At 39.6% G+C, this 25,171-nt stretch overlaps 1 protein-coding gene across 1 annotated transcript in view; it reads right to left on the bottom strand.

The window, feature by feature from the left end:
• Positions 1-21,120, bottom strand: part of ABCC9 (ATP binding cassette subfamily C member 9) — a 69,319-nt gene extending 48,199 nt beyond the window's left edge. Inside the window, exons 1-12 of the mRNA XM_070754980.1 lie at positions 21,055-21,120; positions 20,272-20,392; positions 16,259-16,428; positions 15,235-15,376; positions 12,582-12,703; positions 10,984-11,150; positions 9,705-9,947; positions 7,353-7,553; positions 5,868-6,026; positions 3,409-3,564; positions 2,703-2,837; positions 1,054-1,216 (exon numbers count right to left, since the gene is read on the bottom strand). Coding sequence (XP_070611081.1) covers positions 1,054-1,216; positions 2,703-2,837; positions 3,409-3,564; positions 5,868-6,026; positions 7,353-7,553; positions 9,705-9,947; positions 10,984-11,150; positions 12,582-12,703; positions 15,235-15,376; positions 16,259-16,428; positions 20,272-20,294 — 1,681 coding nt within the window. The 5' untranslated portion in view covers positions 20,295-20,392; positions 21,055-21,120. The remainder of the gene's footprint in view (positions 1-1,053; positions 1,217-2,702; positions 2,838-3,408; positions 3,565-5,867; positions 6,027-7,352; positions 7,554-9,704; positions 9,948-10,983; positions 11,151-12,581; positions 12,704-15,234; positions 15,377-16,258; positions 16,429-20,271; positions 20,393-21,054) is intronic.
• Between the last annotated feature and the right edge of the window lie 4,051 nt (positions 21,121-25,171).

The following is a 25,171-nucleotide window of genomic DNA, read 5'->3' as shown; positions in this document are numbered from 1 at the left end:
TAAAATATAGACTAACTAGTAGCTGGATACCTGTGCTTTGCTATGAAACTATGTGATCAGGCTTGATAAATGGACAGTTAGAGCTTGAAAATGAAAGCTTGAAAATTTATGTAGATTGTGTAAAGCAACTGGCAGTTGGAACAGAGTTCTTTTCAGGTGGGGAGGGGGAGTAGAATGTCTAACTCCTTAGCAACAGAGCATGTTAATATAATATCCTGGTGATTGGCCCAAAATCATCCAAATGCCTTTCATGCTTAAGGTGGGACTAGAACCCCCAGTCTCCTGGTGATTGGCCCGAAGTCACTCAGTTGCCTTTTATGGCTACAGCAAGACTAGAACTCACAGTCTCCTGGTTTCTAGCTTGGTACCTTAACCCCTAGACCAGTGGTTCTCAACCTTTCTAATGCCGTGACCCCTTAATAAAATTCCTCATGTTGTGGTGGCCCCCAACCATAAGCCGAGCACCAATTCTCCCAACAGAGCTTTAAGCTGATTGGCAGGAAGGTCAGAGGGACATCCCCCACTGTAAACGCCTGATTGGTTGGATTGTAAAAATATGGTGTTGTATTATTATTATTAATAATAATAATAATAATAATAATAATAATAATAATAATTAGATTTGTATGCCGCCCCTCTCCGAAGACTCGGGGCGGCTCACAATAATAATAATGTTCCAAGGCGCCAGAATAGAAGCTTTAGTTCCTAACATCAGGGGAAATTTGTCTTTTCCCCATGGTCTTAGGTGACCCTTGTGAAACGGTCATTCGACCCCCAAAGGAGTCCCAACCCCCAGGTTGAGAACCACTGCCCTTGACCAAATTAGCTCTCTATTGCACTCAGCATTATTGTATACTGTGTTACATTCTTATATTTCTAGGCCAAAACATGAGTTAATTTCCTGTTTATTTTCTTTTTAAAAAACTACTAAATTTATAAACTTTTCTAAAGAAGCCACCTTCTGTTAGTCTTTGAATAACAAGTTAATATCAAATAAAGAAATTAAATAAGACATACCAACCCATCAGCCAGACAAGGTCAACAACTACTTACTGGAAAGAGACGTATACAGAGCAAAGGTTTTGAGACTAGTTAGTTCTTTCATCCGTGTATCTTCCACGTTTTGACAGAAGACGTGTTCCCAAGCATATAACTTTAAGAGTTTGATGCCTTTTAATATTTCGTTCGTCTTCTTCAGCCTCTCAGTAGAATAATCCTAGTTCCATAAAAAGGAAAGAGATGCAAAAAGTTAAAATGGCACTAATATCATTTTAACGATGAACAAACTACTGGGGTCAATGTCAGAGTTTTTTTTAAAAAAACAACCCTTATGTCATTGAGGTCTGCCTTCCCCAGGCTGATATATCCCAGGTGTCAAACTACAATTACCATCATCCTCTGCTACCATGATCACACTGACTTGAAGTGACAGGAAGTTTAAGCCAACAAATTTTCATATGTTTTTGTCTCAAGGCTTTTAATCATCTTAGTTGCTCTTCTTTGCACTTTTCCCAAAGTCTCAACAACTCTTTTGTAATATGGTGACCATAACTCGATGCAGGATTCTTATTAAGGCTTTATAAAGGGGTACTAATACTTTACGTCATTTTGATTCTATGCTTCTCCTTAATCTTTTAATCCCTGGAGGTTTCTAAGCAGAGATTGGAGAATAGTTTGTCTGAAATGGTATAGAGCAGGGGTGAAATGCTACCAGAACCAGTAGTAACAATGTGTCACAGAACCAGTAGTAAAATGCTTTCGAAAAGTTTTTTTTTAAAGAATCCAATGATGAACCTTTTTTCAACTTTTTAAAAAGCACTTTTTATTACCTATTCGCTCAAACTGTGACTCTGTGACTCTCTTGCTTGTGAAGGTCAGCTGCTTCTGCATTGTGTGTGTGTGTGTCAGTTTTGTGTAGGAGTCAGTTGTGTACCTGTTGTGTTGTTTGCGTGTGAAGTGTGAAAGTTGGTTTTTGAGCTCTTTGTGGCTCTGTGAAGTTCCTGCTTGTTCCAGGGGCCATTTTGTGTGAAGTACAGCTGCTTCTGCATTGTGTGTGAGTCAGTTGTGCAGCAGTCAGTTGTATAGCTTTTGTCTTACTTTTGTGTAAAGAGTGATAGTTGGTTTTTGAGCTCTCTGTGACTCTGTGAGGTAACTGCTTGTTTCAAGGGCCCTTTTGTGTAGAAGTCAGCTGCTTCTGCATTGTGTGTGAATCAGTTGTGTAGCTTTTATGTTGTTTGTCTGTGAAGTGTGAAGGTTTTTGAGCTCTTTGTGGCTCTGTGAGGTTTCTGTTTGTTGGTGTAGGAGCCATTTTGTGTACTTTTCCATTATATATGAGTCAGTTGTGTGGCTTTTGTGTTGCTTGCGTGTGACATGTGAAAGTTGGTTTTTGAGCACACACAGTCACATGACCACCAAGCCACACCCACCTAGTCACATGACCACCAAGCCACGCCAACCAAGCCATGACCACAGAACCTCTAGGGAAAATTTTTAGATTTCACCACTGGTATAGAGTTCCCTTCTTCAACAGGGAGGTAGAGAAATCTGACATTCTGTACCGTATGCATTGGTTTGATTGGACAATATCTTGGTTTTGAAACTAAGACAAATTTCAATGACACGCCCATAAGCTCTAGTTCAAGAAAAACAACCGTTGACAGCGCATATTAAAACACAAATAGAATGAAACAAGAACAACATACAAGAGTACTTTTTTGGGCCTCAGCCAACTTGGTTGCAATGAAATACTGGATGGGAGCCAGCAGTAAGATCACAGCGGCCCCCACCACCGCACTTTTTCCCAGTAAGTGGTACAGTAGGATCACTCCCATAATAATCTGCAAAAAAATAGGGAAAAGCAGAAGGTCTTAGAAAACACTATTCATTTGCAGGTAAACGCACCGATTTTTGATTAGTTCCATCCCTGTCCTAATGTTTCTCTTTTACTAGTATCATGTATATAAATATATATATATTCGAGATTGAAGGATGCCAATGTATATAAATATTGTTACATCTTTGTATACCACCAATAGGAACTTGACAAAACAAATAAAATTAAAATTAAAATAAGAAACAGCTCCATATGCTGAAACTTTAAAAAAAGGGAAAGCCACTCTTGTAATCTTTGAGAAAGATCTAACATCTTTTAGGCATGCTCTACACATTCAAAAGTACACAAATGTTTATGGATTAGAACTGGGGAAATCATATGAAAGTTGCAATGTAAAGCACATGGGTGTGGATGGACTTGCAAAGTTCGGCACGAGCCCAAACTTTGCAAGTTCGGTTCGCCCAACACTCCTGGGAATTCTTCAGTTTCAATCACATATTCTCTCTCCACAACACTCAATCAAAATGAAATCTGTTGCTTTTTCCAAAAATTTGGCCCTTACTTCGATGCTCTACCTGAACGGGCATAGCCCACAAGTTGGGACAGAGGAACAAGAACCACATAAGTTGGTTTGTTTCTATGGCAACCAGGTTATTGATCTGTCCTAAGGTCATCTCTCCCATGGACAAGTTGGACGTGGAAAGTCTGAGGATTTTGTTGTAGATCATTGCCTAGGAAAAGAAGCAAGAAAAACCAACAGTGAGTATTAGGAATTTCAGAAATCACAACCCATACAAGCTCATCACAATGCAATGCATGTAGGCTGTAGTTCCAGTTTAAAATTTTGGAACCATAGTACTGAGGTCAGGTGGGGGTTGCCGCTCCTTCTGCTACCGGTGCGCTGTGCACATAGCTTCACGTCTCCAGTGCGCGCACCCTTCTGAATGAGATTTTGCTTCTGCGCATGTGCAGGAGGAAAAAATCTCATGTCGGGACGCGTGGGCAAGAGAGATTTTGTCAATTTTTGCTTCCACGCCTTTATTTATTTTATTTATTTTTTTGTCTTGTCAAGTACGTATTGGTTGTATACAGAGATATAATAATGACGGTCTTGGTATATTCGGGTTTCTTCCCGTGTAGGATTCAGAAATTTCTGGCGACGTTTCGACGAGGTCCCACTCGTCATCTTCAGGCTGGTGCTTCTGTCCTTGTTCTAGGGCGAACACAGCGAGACCTGAGCTGCCTTCCTTCTATAAATACTGGTGGTAAGGCAGTAGGAAGGCAGCTCAGGTCTTGCTGTGTTCGCCCTAGAACAAGGACAGAAGCACCAGTCTGAAGATGACGAGTGGGACCTCGTCGAAACGTCGCCAGAAATTTCTGAATCCTACACGGGAAGAAACCCGAATATGCCAAGACCGTCATACCTGTACCCATGAAAATCTACGAAAACAGATATAATAATATTTATATACATGATACTAGTTAAAAAAAGAAACATTAGGACAGGGGATGGAAGGCACTCTGGTGCACTTATGCGCGCTCCTTACTGACCTCTTAGGAATTGGGAGAAGTCAACAGGGGATAGTCTGAAGGTAAAGTCTTGCATGTGCAAGATGAAATGGCCTTTCCCAAGGCCAAAAATCAGTTGGCCAGCGCACGCATGCGCATTGGAGGCTGACACAGGGCAAAGTCTCACGTGCCCTCGGATATGGCTCCGTGTGCTACAACTACGCAGTTCTAGCACCTTTCTAATCACCATCGAAGGTATAGGTATATTATCTGTTTCCCAGTTCTGGGCATATTAATTAATTAATTTATTCATTCATTCATTCATTCATTCATTCATTCATTCATTTACTGGATTTCTATGCCGCCCCCTCCGAAGATTCGGGATGGCTTACAACACAGAACATTATAAAACAGTAAATTAAAATAAAACCAGTCCAATGTAATTAAAATTACATAGCAATCTAAAATCCCTAATTATATTAAAAATCAATCACACACATTCGTACAGCAATCATACAATAATTCATTGGCTAGGGGCTAAGATCTAATTGGCCGAAGCCTGATGATATAAATGAGTCTTTGGACTCTTATGAAAGGCGAAGAGGGTGGGGGGAGTAGGAATCTCCAGGGGCAGCGGATTTGTTTGTGATTTGATTTGGATTGGTTTGGTTTGGTTTGGTTTGGTTTGATTTGATTTCTGCCCCGCTCCGCAGACTTGGGGCGGCTCACAGCAGCAATAGAACAATGTACAACAAATCTAATATTTTAAAAACACTAAAAGCCCCATTATAAAAAGCAAACATACACACAAACATACCATACATAAACTGTATAGGCCCGGGGGAGATGTTTCAATTCCCCCATGCCTGACGGCAGAGGTGGGATTTAAGGAGTTTGCGAAAGGCAAAGAGGGTGGGGGCAGTTCTAAACTCTGGGGGGAGCTGGTTCCAGAGGGTTGGGGCCTTCACAGAGAAGGCTCTTCCCCTGGGTCCCGCCAAACCACACTGTTTAGTCGACGGGACCCGGAGAAGGCCCACTCTGTGGGACCTAACCGGTCGCTGGGATTCGTGTGAAAGAAGGCGGTCCTGGAGATATTCGGTCCCAGAGATGATTCCAGAGGGCCAGGGCCCCCACAGAGAAGGCTCTTCCCCTAGGTCCCACCAAAGGACTGTTCTAGGCAATATACTATTCTAGCCATTGTAGTAATATGTAATACTATATACCTTTTCTCTTTTTTGTATTTTGTACGAAATATCTACAATAGGAACATTTCTAATTTTAAATCTTTTTTTTTGTAAGATTTCCTGCAACTACCTTCTAATTTTATCCCAGAATCTTCTAACTTTCAGACATGTCCACCACAAGTGATAATACATTCCTTGTTCCTTTTTGCATTTCCAACATTTCGGCGATATCGCTGGGAACATACGTTGTCATTCTTAAGAATAAGTGAATTAAGCAAAGGCACGAAGAATTAAAATCCTTATCACAGCCGACAAGGGGATGAAATTAAGTCCCTACTCACCAGTAAAGCCCCTCGTAGGTTGATGCCTGTTTCTATGGTAACATAATAGGAAGCCTGGAGAAATGTTCTCTGAAGAATGAGCGCCAAAAACAGGAGAACAGCCAGGACATAATTGTCTCTGAGGAAATCTCTTGAGGTGAGGAATGGCCCTGTAGATACCTTTGGAGTGAAGAAAAAGAAGCAGCTTCAGAAATAAATAGTTTGGCCCATTACACCCTCTGGAATGGGGAATTGTAATAATTTAATTTAATTTAATTTAATTTAATTTAATTTAATTTAATTTAATTTAATTTAATTTAATTTAATTTAATTTAATTTAATTTAATTTAATTTAATTTAATTTAATTTAATTTAATTTAATTTAATTTAATTTAATTTAATTTAATTTAATTTAATTTAATTTAATTTAATTTAATTTAATTTAATTTAATTTAATTAATTTAATTTAATTTAATTTAATTTAATTTAATTTAATTTAATTTAATTTAATTTAATTTATTTAATTTAATTTAATTTAATTTAATTTAATTTAATTTAATTTAATTTAATTTAATTTAATTTATTTAATTTAATTTAATTTAATTTAATTTAATTTAATTTAATTTAATTTAATTTAATTTAATTTAATTTAATTTAATTTAATTTAATTTAATTTAATTTAATTTAATTTAATTTAATTTAATTTAATTTAATTTAATTTAATTTAATTTAATTTAATTTAATTTAATTTAATTTAATTTAATTTAATTTAATTTAATTTAATTTATTGGATTTATATGCCGCCCCTCTCCACAGACTCGGGGTGGCTCACAACAATGGCAAAAACAGTACATAGTAACAAATCTAATATTTAGCAATCTAAATTACAGTTTTAAGTTAAAAAGTCCATAAAAGCAACCCCAATATATATATAAAAACAAGCACACAATCAATCATAGACCAAAACTACATGGGCAAGGGGGAGATGTTTCAATTCCCCCATGCCTGACGGCAGAGGTGGGTTTTAAGGAGTTTACAAAAGGCAAGAAGGGTGGGGGCTATTCTAATCTCTGGGGGGAGCTGGTTCCAGAGGGTCGGAGCCACCACAGAGAAGGCTCTTCCCCTGGGTCCCACCAGACGACATTGTTTAGTTGACGGGACCCGGAGAAGGCCAACTCTGTGGAACCTAATCGGCCGCTGGGATTCATGCGGCAGAAGATGGTCCCGTAGGTATTCTAGTCCGATGCCATGTAGGGCTTTATAAGTCATAACCAACACTTTGAATTGTGACTGGAAACTGATCGGCAGCCAGTTCAAGCTGTGGAGTGTTGACGAGACATGGGCGTACCTAGGGAGGCCCATGAGAGCTCGCGTGGCCACCTAAGATGTTACATTCACGGCCCTCAGGTTTGCCGGCAAAGCCAGGTCTTCACAGCCTTTTGGAAATACAGCAGGGTGGGAGCAGTACGGCTGGGGAGTTGGTTCCATAACATAATGTTAACTTACATTGGTGCTATTTGTGCCATTAACATTTTCTTGATTGCTGGATAAACTGTCGATGATGCCCGAAATGCAGAGCGGTCCAGCAAACCCTAGAAGGTCTGCTAAATAGCGGAAAGTGCTGCTGAGAAGAATGGGGCGCCCAAACGCCCGGTACATGGCTAACCAGATGGAAGGAGTACGGTTTGGATGGTCAGCAACTTTTTTCTGAAAAGGAAAAAAGAAAGGTATTCAATAAATAATGATTGAGTGACTAATCAATATTAATAATTAAATTTCATTTCATTTCATTTCATTTTATTGGATTTGTATGCCGCCCCTCTCCGTAGACTCGGGGCGGCTAACAACAGTAGTAAAAACAACATGCGACAATCCAATACTAAAGAAGCTAAAAACCCTTATTTTAAAACCAATCATACATACGAACGTACCATACATAAATTGTGGAAGCCTAGGGGGAAAGAATATCTTAATTCCCCCATGCCTGATGACAGAGGTGGGTTTTAAGAAGTTTGCGAAAGGCAAGAAGGGTGGGGGCTATTCTAATCTCTGGGGGGAGTTGGTTCCAGAGGGCTGGGGCCGCCACAGAGAAGGCTCTTCCCCTAGGTCCCGCCAAACGACATTGTTTAGTTGACGGGATCCGGAGAAGGCCCACTCTGTGGGACCTAATTGGTTGCTGGGATTCGTGCGGCAGAAGGCGATCCCGGAGATAAAACTTGCTTTTCATTCCTACTCCCTCTGAAAAAGGCTTTTTCAGCCCTAAGCAGGGGATAAAATGACGTGGTGAAGCTGAACAGACTAAGGATGCCAGCCAGATGAATACCCCCCCCAAACTAAGGTGTGTCTTATACTCCGGTGCATCTTATACATTGGACCAGAGTACCTCCGGAACCGCCTGCTACCGCACGAATCCCAGCGACCGATAAGGTCCCACAGAGATGGCCTTCTCTGTCGACTAAACAATGCCGTTTGGCAGGCCCCAGGGGAAGAGCCTTCTCTGTGGCGGCCCCGGTCCTCTGGAACCAACTCCCCCCGGAGATTAGAGCTGCCCCCACCATTCCTGTCTTTCGTAAACTACTTAAGACTCACTTATCCCGCCAGGCATGGGGGAGTTGAGACACCTTTCCCCCAGGCTTTTTTATACTTTGTTTTATGTTTGGTATGAATGTGCTGTTTGGTTTTTTAAATAATGATAGGGTTTTATATGTTTTTAATATTAGATTTGTTCCACTGCTATATTGTTTTTATTGCTGTTGTGAGCCGCCCCGAGTCTTCGGAGAGGGGTGGCATACAAATCTAATAAATAAATTAATTAATTAAAAAATACGGTTAATATACATGGCGAGGAAAGCAAATCTTGCACATTTATTTTACTAATAATTTAATTGTTTAAATTAAATTTAAATTATTATTTTAAAAATGATTGTTATAATTTTAAAATAAATCCCAGCGGCCGATCAGGTCCCACAGAGTTGGCCTTCTCCAGGTCCCGTTGACCAGACAATGTTGTCTAGCAGGGCCTAGGGGAAGAGTCTTCTCTGTGGTGGCCCCGGCCCTCTGGAATCAGCTCCTTTTGGAGATTCGAACTGCCCCCACTTTCCTTTCCTTCCGCAAGAGCCTTATGACCTATCTATGTTGCCAGGCATGGGGCAATTAGTACACACACACCCCATTCTGACCATTAAGAGTTATGTGTGCTTATGATTGTGTAATTGATTGTTTTTAAGATAATGGGTTTTAGTCATAGTTTTAATTATTAGATTTGTACTTCTTTTCTTTATTATTGTTGTTTTGAGCTGCCCCGAGTCTCTGGAGAGGGGCGGCATACAAGTCTAATAAATTATTATTATTATTATTATTATTATTATTATTATTATTATTGCTGTTGTTGTTGTTATTTGTTGTTGTTGTTATTAATCACTATTATTTATTTATTTTAATATTATTTTTTTTAGAAATTTTTTATTTACAAATACATATAACAAACAGAAAACGTTTAAAAACAGTGGGCGTTACGTGACAAATCAGTTTATATTTCTCATGATATTCATTAATACTTATTTATACTTATGTAGCTAACATTAACAGTACATTTACAGTTTCTATACATCCTTTAAAAATAGGTCTTTCCTTCTATCTCCCTTTTTTCTTTCCCTCCCGATATTTAAACAACAATCTGCACTGAAATGGATAAATTAACATATGAACTAAAAAATAAAGACGATTCACTGTTATAAATGCTGGAATAGATTCTGCTGTTGGATGGAAAAATGGAAAAGTTAAAAACAGTTAAGATAAAAGACGTAACGATTTAGGAGAAAGAAATAGAAGTATTAAATATTTTTTTCAAGGAATTACCTTTTGCTCCTCGTAGGCATCTTTCAAGCAGACGTAGTTAGTAAGTGACCTCATTGCAATGGGCAGTTTGCCTATCGCTTTCAGGTCGATGGGTTTTTTGTGAGCTGACATGATCAGGGGGTTCATCCACCAATATGTTGCCTTGGATAGCAAGTTGACAAAGGGCTGAAGAAATCTCACACCCAGATCCTGGAGGTCTTCAGGTGGCTTGACTTTTTGAGGGCTTGTGAAAAATACATATTTCTGGGGATAAGACATAGAGAACAGGCTCTGTTCATAATTAATTTGCAATGAAAATGTAATTTGCTATTTGAAAGAAAATAGCATGTGGTCTAGAGCCTGTTTGTTCTAGTGGTGAGGGCACCAGGCTAGGAGCCAGGAGACTGTGAGTTCTAGTAGGCATGAAAGACTACTGGGTGATATCAGGCCAATCACTAGGAGACTGTAAGTTCTAGTCTCGCCTTAGGCATGAAAGTTTATACACTATTTATTGAAGGCTTAATAGTTTTTTATTGTTCTTCCTTCTCTAGCACCTTCATATGATCCTTAATTACTTTTAAAATAGGAAATAATTAAATAGTATGTTTTTACCCATAAATGCTTTAATCATTATAATCATGATCTAGAACCGAATGTTTATAGCAATTCAAGAAAATGGAGCTACTTGCCTAATTTGTTTTCATACTGAACCTTGTGGGTTCAGTAAACAACCTTAAAATGTTACTGCGCTCCTCAACGAATAATGCTGTCTATAATTTGTCCTTTTTGTGGCTATTCAAATAATATGAAAAAGAGTCCTATTTGAAAACTTACCTTGGTGGGTAAGCCACTCCCAACTGGTCACATGGCTGGCAAGCCACTCCTATCCAGTCACATGACCATTAAACCACACCCACAAAATAAGCCACACCCACAGTGTGGCAGTAAAATTTTTGACAGCCCATCACTGCACGCCCATCACTGCACGCCATGCCCACAGAACCAGTAGTAAAAAAAATTGAATCATATCATTGGCTGGCATGCCCCTACCCATTTTTGGGCTGTTTTTTGAGGTGTTTCCAGGCCATTTTGTGGCCATTTTTAGGCCATTTTTGGGCTGGAAACTAGGCCAAAAAACGAGCGGGGCAGGCCCAGCCATGGGAGGATTTGCCGGTTCGCCCAACTGTGCAGAATCTTACCTACTGGTTTATCTGAACTGGTGTGAACCAGCAACACCTCACCTCTGGTTGAGGAACACTACATGATATTTGAGGAACAATGCATTTTGAGATGTTCTTACCCGAACACGTATCACGTTGATCTCCACAGCCATTAGCAACCCATAAAGCACAACCATCATTCCGGTGATGCAGAAACGCAGCTGACCAAAATAGATCTCGTCTTGGCAATATCTGACCAGCTTGATAGTTTTGGTGACAAAGGCCATGATCCAGTACAAAAAAAGAGCTGCGAGCATCAAAAGAGATATATAGCCTTCAATTCCACGCGTGCAACATTTATTCCCCAATCAAGCAAATAAATGTGCCATAATCCAAAGAAGTTTAAACTGGGCGAAAATTAACAATACCAACAACAACAACAACAACAGAGTTGGAAGGGATCTTGGAGGTCTTCTAGTCCAACCCCCTGCTTAGGCAAGAAACGCTACACTACTTCAGATGGATGGTTACCTAACATCTTCTTAAAAACTTCCAGTGTTGGAGCATTCACAACTTCTGGAGGCAATCTGTTCCACTGATGGATTAATGGTTCTAACTGTCAGGAAATTTCTCCTTAGTTCTAAGTTACTTCTCTCCTTGTTTAGTTTCTATCCATTGCTTCTTGTCTTGCCCTCAGGTGCTTTGGAGAATAGTTTGACTCCTTTGTGGCAACCCCTGAGATATTGCAACACTGCTATCATGTCTCCCCTGGTCCTTCTTTCCATTAAACTAGACATACCCAATTCTAGCAACCATTCATTTTATATTTTAGCTTCTGGTCCCCTAATCACCTTTTGTTGCTCATCTCTGCACTCTTTCCAGAGTCTCAACATCTTTTTTACATTTTATTTTATTTTATTTTATTTTATTTATTTATTTTGTCCAATACAAAATGAGGGTTTTAGTGGGTATGTATATTTATATATACATAGTACAATAGATGATGAAGGTTATAGAGGAGATACTCATAGTAAAATATATCTAAGAAAGAATAGAAAAGAAGATATAGTAATAGAACATATCAATGAAAGAATAGAAGAAGAGATATAGGAATAGAAGAAAGGTATAGGAGATATAGGAGAGCAATAGGACAGGGGACGGAAGGCACTCTAGTGCACTTGTACTCGCCCCTTACTGACCTCTTAGGAATCTGGATAGGTCAACCGTAGATAATCTAAGGGTAAAGTGTTGGGGGTTTGGGGATGACACTATGGAATCCAGTAATGAGTTCCACGCTTCGACAACTTGGTTACTGAAGTCATATTTTTTACAGTCAAGTTTGGAGCGGTTAATATTAAGTTTAAATCTGTTGTGTGCTCTTGTGTTGTTGTGGTTGAAGCTGAAGTAGTCACTGACAGGCAGGACGTTGCAGCATATGATCTTGTGGGCAATACTTAGATCTTGTTTAAGACGTCTTAGTTCTAAGCTTTCTAGGCCCAGGATTGAAAGTCTAGTCTCGTAGGGTATTCTATTTCGAGTGGACGAGTGAAGGGCTCTTCTGGTGAAGTATCTTTGGACATTTTCAGGGGTGTTAATGTCTGAGATGCGATATGGGTTCCAAACAGATGAGCTGTGATAACCAAGACTGGAATGCTTTCCAAGGCATTACAAAGTGGTATTAACACTCCAGGATTGATCTATTTTGAATGTAGATTATTTTAAAAAGGAAAGTACTTACCCAGAAGTAATTTGGGAAAATTTGATGTCTCAATATTGTGGTAATACACTATGGAAGTTGTAGCTGCTACAAAACCCATTATAGCAGGTAGGAAAAGGTGCAAATGGCAACTCGGCAATTTTCTGTCAAGGAACCAAGGTTGGTGTCAGAGTCATGGCTATATGCTCAAGTAATGGACTATAAACTCAAAATCGAGGACTACCTGTTTAAGTTTGGTTTATTTGATTCAATGTTTGTACAAACCCCAAGGATAGGTTTACATCATAACTGACTTAAGGAGGCTGTGAGGATTGAGAATTTTGCCTCCACCTTGCTGTGGGTTTCATATAGTGTTGGGCGAACCGAACCCACAAAATTCAGGTCCGTACCGAATTTTGTGGTGTTTGGCATGCCGGACCCGAACCCGAATTTTTTTTTAAATTCGTGCTCTGGTTCGGCATTCGTGCCGAATACTGTGAAAGCCACCGCCTTGCTGTCATCTGCTGAGAAGAGGAGGAGGAGCCGGGCGCCGGTGGCAGCAGAGGAAGGTAAACACCGGGGAGCTGTCGGCCGGTCGGGAGGCTGGGAGGGAGGCACAAAAGGATACTGGCAGGAATCCAGGAAGTGATCACCTTGGCGTCCTTAGCAACCTGCCAGTATACATGACATCAAAGCTCCGCCCCTGGAATCTCTTCATGGGAGGGATTCCCCAGCTCCTTCAAAGGGAGATCTTTTCACGTAAAAATAAAAATGTTTATTTTTACGAAAAAGGACACCGCAGCAGTGCTGCAAAATGTAAAAAAAAATTTAAAAAATTTTTACGTGAAAGGATCGCCCTTTTCTTGCGGCGCCGCTACGGCGTCCTTTTTCATAAAAATTAAAATAAATAAAAATAAAAAATCTTTAAAAATAAAAAACGATGGGATTCCAGGGGCAGAGCTTTGGCGCCACGGACCGTTCGGGTTCGGCCAAATTTTGCGTGAAGTTCATCTGAACTTGCCGAACCCGAACACCGTTGGGTTCCCCATCACTATTTTCATATATTGTGCAGATTTACACATATTAAGACAAAAATGTGTGTCTGTGCACTTTTTTTTTGCTGCATACACAAGGAGAAATAAAACTTTATTATTAATCTGTAGCTAATCTGGGACTGGATCAACTGGTTCGGATTCTTATAGAATCTGTTGAGCTTGCAACATAACCTCATATTCATTTGAACTGCCTGGATTTTCCAATTTCCTGTGCATGACAGATGATGCATGCAGACACATGCTTTAATCGGTCTGTGGCTTTTTAAGATAGCTGCATCTTTTCTTAGGCCTTTCACAACACACTGGGGAAAAACAGACTGGGCTTCAGGAACTGCCCCTAAGTGTTATTTACGAGGGTCGCCCAGAAAGTAATGCACCACATTTTTTTCTTCAACAATTATTTACTGAACACAAAGAAACTTAGGCACAAGAAAGAATTATGTTTCTTCGACATTCTCTATTTTTGTATATAACCTCCATCCCGTTCTATAGCCTTTCTCCAGCGAGACACAAGGGTGTGTATGTCCTGTCGGTACCACTCCTTGGTCACAAAGCCATTTCTGCACTATGCAAATCACCGAAACGTTCTTCTGTTATCTTCTTCCAATGACCTCACCCTCTGTGCCCAGCGACTAACCATACTTCTGTCGACTGCATATTTTCCATAAATTGCACACAAACGTTTGTGAACGTTCCCAACACTTTCTTTCTCCACAGTGAGAAATTCAATGACAACACGCTTCTTGTAATGTACATCACTTACAGACGCAATTTCGAAACACTGCTGCAGCTATGCTGTCTGTCTGAAGAAACGCAAAATGTACACATGCACTCCTGACAATTCAAATAATGTACAGTGGTACCTCATGATACGAACTTAATTGGTTCCAGGAGGAGGTTCGTAAGGTGAAAAGTTTGTAAGACGAAACAATGTTTCCCATAGGAATCAATGTAAAAGCAAATAATGAGTTCAAATCCTTCAGGAAAATCCCAAACTTTAGAAGGGAGGCGAACAGAGGGCAGGGAGGAGCAGCTAAAGGGGGCGGGTGGAAGAAGCAAGGCTAGGCTAAAGGGTGAGTGGGAAGGAAGGAAGGCAAGGGGGTACCCCTCCCTTTTCTTTCTTCAAAAGACACCCTTTCAGTGCCTCTGCAAGCACGCTGTTCTCCTATTTTTGTTAATGCAAACTCTTTCCCCCTCCAAGCCGCCCCTCCCTTTTCTTTCTTCAAAAAAGGGGGGGGAGAAACCCCTTCATCCCAGCAGCAGCGGCTTGGGTTCGTAAGGTGAAAATAGTTCGGAAGAAGAGGCAAAAAAATCTTAAACACCGGGTTCATATCTTGAAAAGTTCGTTAGAAGAGGCGTTCGTAAGATGAGGTACCACTGTATATGTAAAGTTTCGCAGTCGTACCATTACTGTAGGCTGAAGGAAAATTATGTGGTGCATTACTTTCTGGGCAACCCTCATATGTATCACGTATGGAACCTTTTTGCCTTCGAATTTAAAATCTATTAAATATAAGACCAAGCATTTTTGGAAGGTGTTTTTTAATAGAGAAAGGAGCCCTATGGGAAAGGTTTGTGGCTCATGGCTAATTTGGGCCCCACCATTAACCAGGTTTTGGGTCGCTTTCCACAGCACTTACGAATCTGAAACAATGCCCTCGCCGATTTCACACACGTGGACAAAAAGGAGAGTGAACGTCAGAATCCACCGCAAGTTGTGCCCAGGGAAGTGTAGCCATGTGTTGTGATGGATCTGGACTTTGGAGCTCTGGCTTCCCCATCCTGAAATAAAGAATCCAGTTAAAAGTTAGAGAAAGTCAAGGCTTGAAAAAGAAGAGCAAAATAAGGGATGCATATCTCAGTTAGGGTGGTATAAGAGCCAGTTTGGTCTATTGCAATGATTCTCAACCTTTGCAATGCCTTAATGCAGTTCCTCATGTTGTGATGACCCCCAACCATAAGTCTAGTGTTAATTCTCTCAACAGAGTTTTAATCTGATTGGCTGGGAAGTCAAAGGGACACCCCCACTGTAAACGTCTGATTGGTTGGATTGTAAAAATATGTTCCAAGGCGCCAGAATAGAAGCTTTAGTTCCTAACACCATGGGAAGAAAGGAGGGAAGAAAGAAAGAAGGAGGGAGAGAGGGAAGGAAGGAAGGAAGAGGGGGGAAGGGGAGAGGGGGGGAGAAAGGGAAGGAAGGAAGGGAGAGGAGAGGGAGTAAAAGGAGGGAAGGAAGGAAAGAAGGAAAGAAGGAAGGGAGAGAGGGAGGAAGGAGGAAAGAGGTGGGAAGGGGAGAGAGGGAGGGAGAGAGAAAGGGAAGGAAGGGAGAGGAGAGGGAGTAAAAGGAGGGAAGGAAGGAAAGAAGGGAGGGAGGGAGGAAGGAAGGGAGGAAGGAAGGAGGAAAGAGGTGGGGAGGGGAGAGAGGGAGGGAGAAAGGGAAGGAAGGAAGGGAGAGGAGAGGGAGTAAAAGAAGGGAAGGAAGGAAGGAAAGGAAAGAAAAGAAAAGAAGGGTGGAAGAAGGGAGGGAGGGAGAGAGAGAGAGAGAAAGAAAGGAAGGAAGGAAGGAAGGAAGGAAGGAAGGTTGATTAGTTTATTTTTTTTATAAAACTTAAACTACACAAACTGAAAAACGACGGTTAAAAGCCGGGGGTGGGCATTCCTTACCAATAAACAATATGGGAAAGGTGATGAATAAGAGGAACACATGAGGCACCAAATTGAGGGCATCCAGAAAGCAGACATTCCTTACGAATCCTTCGCTCATGTTATAAGCAAAAATGTTGTCACTGCCACAAAAGGCAATCTTCATTTCGGCCTCTGGTTTGGCGGCACTGCTGCAAAAGCAAAAACAGAGCAAAACCTTACAGTAACGATCAGAGAAAGATTCACAATTACATCACCTGCGGGTCTACTATTGTGTTTTAATTCATATTTGGTTCGGGGACATCCCATATTTCCTTCCTCCAGGGAGAAGTAAGTCCCTGACTAATGACCACAGTTAAGTCCAACATTTCTGTTGCTAAGCAAGACAATTATTAAGTTGGGTTTTGCCCCATTTTTACAACCTTTCTTGCCAGAGTTGTTAAGCGAATCACTATTTTATTTTATTTTATTTTATTTATTATTTTATTTTATTTTATTTTATTTCATTTCATTTATTATTTTATTTTATTTTATTTCATTTCATTTCATTATTTCATTTCATTTCATTTCATTATTTCATTTCATTATTTCATTTCATTTCATTTCATTTTATATTATTTTATTTCATTTCATTTCATTTTATTTTTTGTTTGTTTATTTATTTATTTATTCATTCATTCATTCATTCATTCATTTATTTATTTATTGGATTTGTATGCCGCCCCTCTCCGTAGACTCGGGGCAGCTAACAACAATGATAAAAACAGCATGTAACAATCCAATCCAATACTAAAATAACTAAAAAAAACCCTATTATAAAAACCAAACATACATACAGACATACCAAGTGTAAATTGTAAAGGCCTAGGGGGAAAGAATATCTCAGTTCCCCCATGCCTGACAGCAGAGGTAGGTTTTAAGAAGTTTACGAAAGGCAAGGAGGGTGGGGGCAATTCTAATCTCTGGAGGGAGTTGGTTCCAAAGGGCCAGGGCCACCACAGAGAAGGCTCTTCCCCTGGGTCCCGCCAAATGACATTGTTTAGTTGACGGGGCCCAGAGAAGGCCCACTCTGTGGGACCTAACTGGTCGATGGGATTCGTGCAGCAGAAGGCGGTCCCAGAGGTAATCTGCGCTGGTTAATTTAGTCCCATGCTTGTCATCAGAAGGTTGCAAAAGGGGATCATCATCCCTGGGACACTGAAAGTGTCATAAATACATTGACAGTTGCCAAGTGTCTGAATTTTGATCAACTGACCTCAGGGATGCTGCAACGGTTATAAGCGTGAAGAATGGCCCTATGTCAAGCCGGTGTAGAAGCTGGTGATAAATTAATGGCTTGCCACATTATCTATAGGAGGACTGGTGTTTAAGGGAACTTGGGAGGGGGGATTTTCAGGAGGGAACAGATGCAGCCAAAAAAACCATTGTTTCGAGTGGTTCAAGGCCCTCCTATACCCATCCACCTGGGTGGAAGCAGAAGGAGGACTTGTCAAGCTGGTGCAATCAGAGTGGGCAATGTGACAAGTTTGGGTGGGGGAGGACAAGAACATAAGAAGAGCCAAGCTGAATCAGGCCAAAGCCCATTGAGTCCAGCATTCTGTGTCACACAGTGGCCCACCAATTGTCCATGGGGATCTTGAGCAGAAAGAGAAGGCAAAACCCTCCCTTTCTCTTGACCCCCAACAAATGGGACACAAGGGAACCCTGCCTGCCTCAACCAACATAGAGGACATCCATTTCAATAACCACCGATACACTTGGCATCCATGAATCTGTCTAATCCTGCCTTGAAGCTATCAAGACTGACAGCTGTCACAACCTCTTCTGGAAGTGAATTCCATAAACCAAGCACCCTCTGGGTGAAGAAATATTTCCCTTGATTTGTCCCCACTTTCTTACCTATGAGCTTTAGAGAGTGCCCCCTCGTCTTATTATTGGGTGACAGAGAAAAGAATTTTTCTCTATCCACCTTTTCTATCCCATGTATGATTTTATGCATTTCGATCAAGTCACTCCTTAAACGCTACTACCAATTAGTTAGTTAGTTAGTTAGTTAGTTAGTTAGTTAGTTAGTTAATTAGTTAATCCAATACACAATAATACACAATGAAGGTTATAGAGGATATAGTAGAGAAGAAATATGAGATATAGGAGCGACTATAGGACAGGGGACGGAAGGCACTCTAATGCGCTTATGTACACCCCTTACTGACCTCTTAGAAATCAGGAGAGGTCAACCATGGATAGTCTAAGGGTAAAATGTTGGGGGATAGGGTATGATACTACAGAGTCCGGTAATGGGTTCCACGCTTCGACAACCCGATTACTAAAGTCATATTTTTTATAGTCAAGTTTGGAGCGGGTTAATATTAAGCTTGAATCTGTTGTGTGCGCATATGATCTTGTGGGCAATACTTAGATCATGTTTAAGGCATCGTAGTTCTAAGCTTTCAAGACCCAGGATTGTAAGTCTAGTTTCGTAGAGTATTCACCCAAACCGTCCAAACCCGCTCACTACCATCGCTGACTAAGCAATGCACAAAAGATTTAATTGAGAGTACACTTATGCACACCAAGGAAGAAGGTTAAGAATCATGAGCTTTATATAAGGACCCTCAAACAGGGTAGTAACAAGACCCCATGAATGTGTTTGTGAAAGTCTAATGGGAAAAACTAATAATTTTACTGAGCTTTTTCCAATAATTAAATCTGAAATTAGTCATGCTTGAAGTTTGTACACTTACAAGAACCAATCACCGTCCTTTGCAATAAAGAACAAAAGCTGGATCAAAAAATTGAGAATTTCCAATCTGTTGCATTAAATAGTTCAAGTGTTTTCTGTTTTTAAATTGTCATTCTCTGCTAAGTTTCTCACGACCCCATGGGATATCTTGACCCACAGTTTGGGAACCCTAACAATGTACCATGGAAGCCCAGCCCATTGTGGCTCATCCAATAAGCCATGGTTAAGAGTAGCATGGCTTAACCCATTGTAGTAAATGAAATGTGTGCCATGTAACCAAAACTTTGTTAAAATCATCTACTTTAATCACGCGAGTTCCGCTTGATAAAAGCTCTAAACTCTTTTGTAGCCACATAGATAATTATCAAATAAAAATAAGAGAGTTAATTTCATATTTCTAAATTACCTAGTGATAAGCTAAGATTATATTCGCAGACATATTTAGGGAAGGAAACATAATGTAGCATAATGGAAATTATATTTAGGGGAAGATCCCTGCACTGTTAATTTTTTATAACAGATACATATCTTAAGTATGATATTTCATCGCTTCTTTATTTCATTTTCTGATGTCAATGGTGGGTTTTTTGTGCTATTTACTTTCTTTGGTCCACCTCTACGAAACCCTCTTTATCTGTGGCAGCTTAAATAATATTTCAAAGAAAATGGTTATTAGAAGTTGAAAAAAATGTGTATTTTGAATTAATCTTTTATTCTGATCTTTTCTTTCTTTTCTTTACTCTAGACTGATTTAGTTTTTCTTTTGTCTTTAGACACAACTTAGTTATTGAATTATGAATTTTTGTAAGATGTTTTTAGATATATTTGCTGTTAAAATATAGATACACTTAAGTAATATTTCACAGCTTTATGAGGCATTTTCTAAATAAATAATTCCGTATATTAGTTGTTGAGAGCCATTCAGAGTTATATTGGGTGGCCCTATCCATCTTTTTTAAAACTTTATATGGATTATTTATATTTGAAAGTTCTCCACAATATTCCAGGTACAAATATGATAAACTATTCTTATCTGTTCCATCAGAAAGTATTTAGAATTTACTTTCAATGGGCTGGAGAATTGAGCTGTATATTTATTATTTTGTTTGTTTATTTATTAAATTTATTTGCTGCAAATTTCACGGTGGAACTATTGTAGGCAGCTTAGAGCAATTTATTTTAAAAGGAAAAAATGAAAAATGTGTAAAAGGAACAGAAGATAATAGAACAATAAAATAAACACTGAAAAAGAATATAGTGAAAATGCACCAATATGATATACATTAATTACCAATAATCAGCTGAACAATTCATCCTTTCCTCACAGATTTGTCTGTTGCTTGGATCGTATTCCTCAGGCTTAAATGACAGAAGTCATGTTCCTGTCCCAAAATAGGGTTTTGTTCCTTATTCTGCCATGATAGAGAGAGGTTAAGTATATATCGAAGACATTTCACAACATTACAATCCTAACAATAGACATTAAGGAGCATCTCAATAGGCATTACTTTGACGTAAATATACTTAAGATTGGCTGTAATTTCTCTGACAGGTCAATGCTGCACGCAAATACGGAGCACCCAAGCACACCCATAAACAAAGACAGAAACACATTTACACATTTGTAAGGGACTTGCTCAGAAAAATAATAATACAGATTCTCAATAGTACCTTGCTTATAGATTTAATCTCAAAAGAGACAGTTGCAACTTTTTCTTAGTCCGTTTCTACATTTCCAAAGTTGCTTACACAGTCGTTAACGCTTTGATAACGCCTTATACGAGAACTTGACATGCCAAGAGAGAAAATTTAGGATAGTTATTTTGGCAGACGAAGGGAAATAAAACAGACCCTTGCTATTTTCCCCAGCGAGCAAAAAAAATGTGGTCACGGTCCTTCTTAAGAACGGTCAAAGAACTTTTCTTTAAAGCATTTTCTCCCCAGTCTAATTCTGAAGAAGTAGAAAGAGGAGCAGGAGAGAACACAGTTGTTTCGGAAGAAATGAGAGAAAGGAAAGGAAGATTGAATAAGGACCAACTTTCGAAGCTCGGAGAAGGCTGCGAGAGTTTCTTACCTGCCTAAACACACCAACACACCCTGGCACCAAATGCTAAACGTGATTCTCCCGGTGAAGGCCAATATCACTCGGACAGCAACGGCTGCTCTATACCAGAAGAAGGGGAACTCAGATTTATTTTTAGGCAGGTGATGAAAGCACCAGCTGCTGCCGCCTATCGGGTTTCTGGAGCATACAAATCCTTCTTCTTAATTTTTTAAAGTTTATTTTTGATCACCCAGAAAATCCAGAGAACAGGAAACTGGGAAGAAGCTTTCCCGAATGATGTATTTCAATGATTGTTTTGTTTACAAAATATACATATATATCTTGTTTCTTTACTAAAATGCACTGCTCAAAAAAAAAAAAAAGAGAACACTTAAACAACAGAATATAACTCCAAGTAAATCAAACTTCTGTGAAATCAAACTGTCCACTTAGGAAGCAACACTGATTGACAGTCAATTTCCCATGCTGTTGTGCAAATGGAATAGTTGTGCAAATGAAATATTCAATGAGAATATGTCATTCATTCAGATCTAGGATGTGTTGTTTGAGTGTTCCCTTTATTTTTTTGAGCAGTAGATAAACAAAATAGGGCTTTTCAAGGCTTTTGTTCCACGGACAGAGGTGGGTTCTCCTTCTTTTTTGAGATTTATACCTAATCTTGATAGGTGGAGGGAATCAAAAACTATTGATTTTCAGTTAAAGTCTGAATGTTAAAGGCCACTGCAAATGTAGGAGAGAAAGGAAGTTGCAAGTAAGCCCCCAACCCTTTTTTTTTCTTTCCTAAAATTAAAAATCAAGCTACACTTTTTCCCCCCTTTCTATTTAATTTTGTCTGATTCTCGAAGACTGCCTAGACCAGAATAGAATTCTTTATTGGCCAAGTGTGATCGGACACACAAGGAATTTGTCTTTGGTGCATATGCTCTCAGTGTACGTAAAAGAAAATATACATTTGTCAAGAATCATGACTTAATGACTGTCAGAGGGGTCAAATAAGCAATCAGGAAACAATCAATATTAATAAAAATCTTAAGGATACAAGCAACAAGTTACAGTCATACAGTCCTAGGTGGGAGGAAATGGATGATAGGAATGATGAGAAAAAACTAGTAATAGTAGTGCAGACTTTGTAAATAGTTTGACAGCGTTGAGGGAATTATTTGTTTAGCAGAGTGATGGCATTTGGGGGAAAACTGTCCTTGTGTCTAGTTGTCTTGATGTGCAGTGCTCTGTAGCAATGTTTTGAGGGTAGGAGTTGAAACAGGGGTGCAAAAATTTGAAGGGCTGCAAAAAAAATTACTATCACCCTGTGGGCGTGGCTTATTTTGTGGGTGTGGCTTGCCAGCCATGTGACCAGGTGGGAGTGACTTCACTATCATGTGACCGGAGGGTGGCTTAAGATCATGTGACTGGCTTAAAGATGGCCGACTTGATATCACTCACATCAAGGGTTTGGATTAGGGTTAAGGTGCCTGGCCTCTCCTCGCCTCAAAGAGATACGCTGTCATACGCTGTTTTATTATTGTTGTTAGCCGCCCCGAGTCTACGGAGAAATTCACAAGTCTTAAAGTTACCAAGTTTGGGGACCCCTGCTCTAGAAAATAAAATGAAGAATGCTTGAAACTTAATGTTTTGCCAGAAATCTTGATTTTGTTTGGTAGTCTGCAGGAAAAAGGTTTAAGACTGTTACGTGGAATGGAGCATTTGGGGATGTTCCCATAGGCTGTGAAAGTAGCAAGGAACCCTTTAGATTGTTGCCTTTGAGTAAGTGATTATTTTGTGGATGGCCATTTTCATCATGAAGGCAATGTTTAACCTTCATGACACATGATCACCAAACCACTCCTACCTGGTCACATGATCATCAAGCCACACCCACATAATAATAATAATAATAATAATAATAATAATAATAATAATAATAATAATAATAATATGTCAGTACAACACAGCAAACGAGATCACTATGCTGGATTTCGTATTTCATCACCAGTCGGGCGCTTCCCAAGCACCTAGGACTGCATGATGTAGTGGTGAATTATGTTTGCCGATCCCAGTAAAGCGGCCTTTTGCAATTGACAGATGGAGATTTTGTCAATTCCAATGGTTTTCAAATGTCCGCTGAGATCCTTTGGCACTGCGCCCAGCGTGTCAAGTACCACTGGGACCACTTTCACTGGCTTACGCCAGAGTCATTGCAGCTCGATTTTTAGATCTTCATATTTCACTAATTTCTCTAGCTGCTTCTCCTCAATTCTGCTATCTCCTGGGATTGCGATGTCGATAATCCACACTTTCTTTTTCTCCACGATCACAATGTCTGGTGTGTTATGCTTCAGAATTCGGTCAGTCGGAAGTCCCACAGTAGTTTTGCTTGATCATTTTCGACCACTTTTTCGGGCTTATGATCCCACCAGTTCTTTGCCACTGGCAAATGGTAGTTCTGGCACAAGTTCCAGTGGATCATCTGTGCCACAGCATCATGTCTATGCTTGTAGTCAGTCTGTGCGATATTATTATTATTATTATTATTATTATTATTATTATTATTATTATTTAGATTTGTATGCCGCCCCTCTCTGAAGAATCACCCACAGTATGGTAGTAAAATTTTTGGTAGCCCTTCACTGCTACCATCCCCCTCCCACTGTCCCCTTTATTTGTATTAATTTCTTTCATTCATATCCATGTTTATATTTATACTTGCTACCTTGTGCATGTTTGACAAACTAATAAACAAACAAACAACATCAGAGATTGTAGAGGAAAGATTTTTTACATTACAGCCTGAAATGGCTGGGACGGCCCCAAACAAGGCAGTCCTCAAACATTCAAATGTACCAATTCGAATGCGCAGCAAAAATTGTGAACAAGAAGAAATGCAATACTTTAAAAGCAGAAGAGCTCATTTTTTAATTCTTCCTTCCATTTCTAAGAACCTGTTTGAGAGACAAACCATTTTCTTCTGTGTGAACATGCTGCACTCTGCTGGGATTAATAAAGACTTGCAGGAGCAGTAGTAAAAGGGCATGTCTTCATATATACTGCTCAAAAAAATAAAGGGAACACTCAAAAAACACATCCTAGATCTGAATGAATGAAATATTCTCATTGAACACTTTGTTCTGTACAAAGTTGAATGTGCACAACAGCCTGTGAAATTGATTGTCAATCCGTGTTACTTCCTAAGTGGACAGTTTGATTTCACAGAAGTTTGATTTACTTGGAGTTATATTGTGTTGTTTTAAGTGTTCCCTTTATTTTTTTTTGAGCAGTGTATATTTAGCTGCAAATTGTTACTGGTCTCACTTCCACTATCTCCATAGCAGCTGTTTGAGAAAAATATGCAATAACGCCATTTTATTAGATTAGAGAAGTGTTATGTTCACATCATGTTTTGAATATAAGCTTGCCACCCGCAATTTAGCCTAGCTAAATTGAGTCAGGTAGTGAGTTCCATGGATCAACTACTCAGTTACTAAAGTCATATTTCCTGCAGTCGAGTTTGGAGCGGTTTACTTTGAGTTTGTATCTGTTGTGTGCTCGTGTGTTGTTGTGGTTGAAGCTGAAGTAGTTGCTGATCGGAAGGAGGTTGTAGCAGATTATTTTATGGGCTATGCTTACGTCGTGTTTAAAGCGACATAGTTCTAAGCTTTCTAAACCTAGGATTGTAAGTCTGGCTGCGTAGGGTATTCCGTTGCATGTGGAGGAGTGAAGGGTTTTTCTTGTGAAGTATTTCTGGACGTTTTCTAATGTATTTATGTCCGAAATGCGGTGTATTCCAGACAGATGAGCTGTATTAAAGGATTGGTCTGGTGAAAGTATCCTGCTTCTTCAAAGTGCAACTCTCCTTTCTCTTTTTCCTTCACAAAACATTGCATGATTTGTTTTTTCTTGCAGTCCAAGATAAAATATCTACAGTTTTCTCCAGCCGAAGACTGCCTAAAATCTAACTTTTAAGTTCTGAAGCCATTTCTCTAACCCGGTTGAAAGGACTTTTATCTTCCAGCCCATTCCACAAGGTGCTTTTTAGATATGCTGGACTCCAATAGCCATCACGCTCAGCCAGGATTTGTAGTCCATCCCGTCTGGAAGAGGAACAGCCTACTTTGGAGCCATCCATCCA

This window comes from Erythrolamprus reginae, chromosome 6 (genome assembly GCF_031021105.1).
Source record: "Erythrolamprus reginae isolate rEryReg1 chromosome 6, rEryReg1.hap1, whole genome shotgun sequence".
NCBI lineage: Eukaryota > Metazoa > Chordata > Lepidosauria > Squamata > Dipsadidae > Erythrolamprus > Erythrolamprus reginae.
Note: the sequence above shows the minus strand (reverse complement) of the source record. Positions and strands in the feature narration are given on the sequence as shown.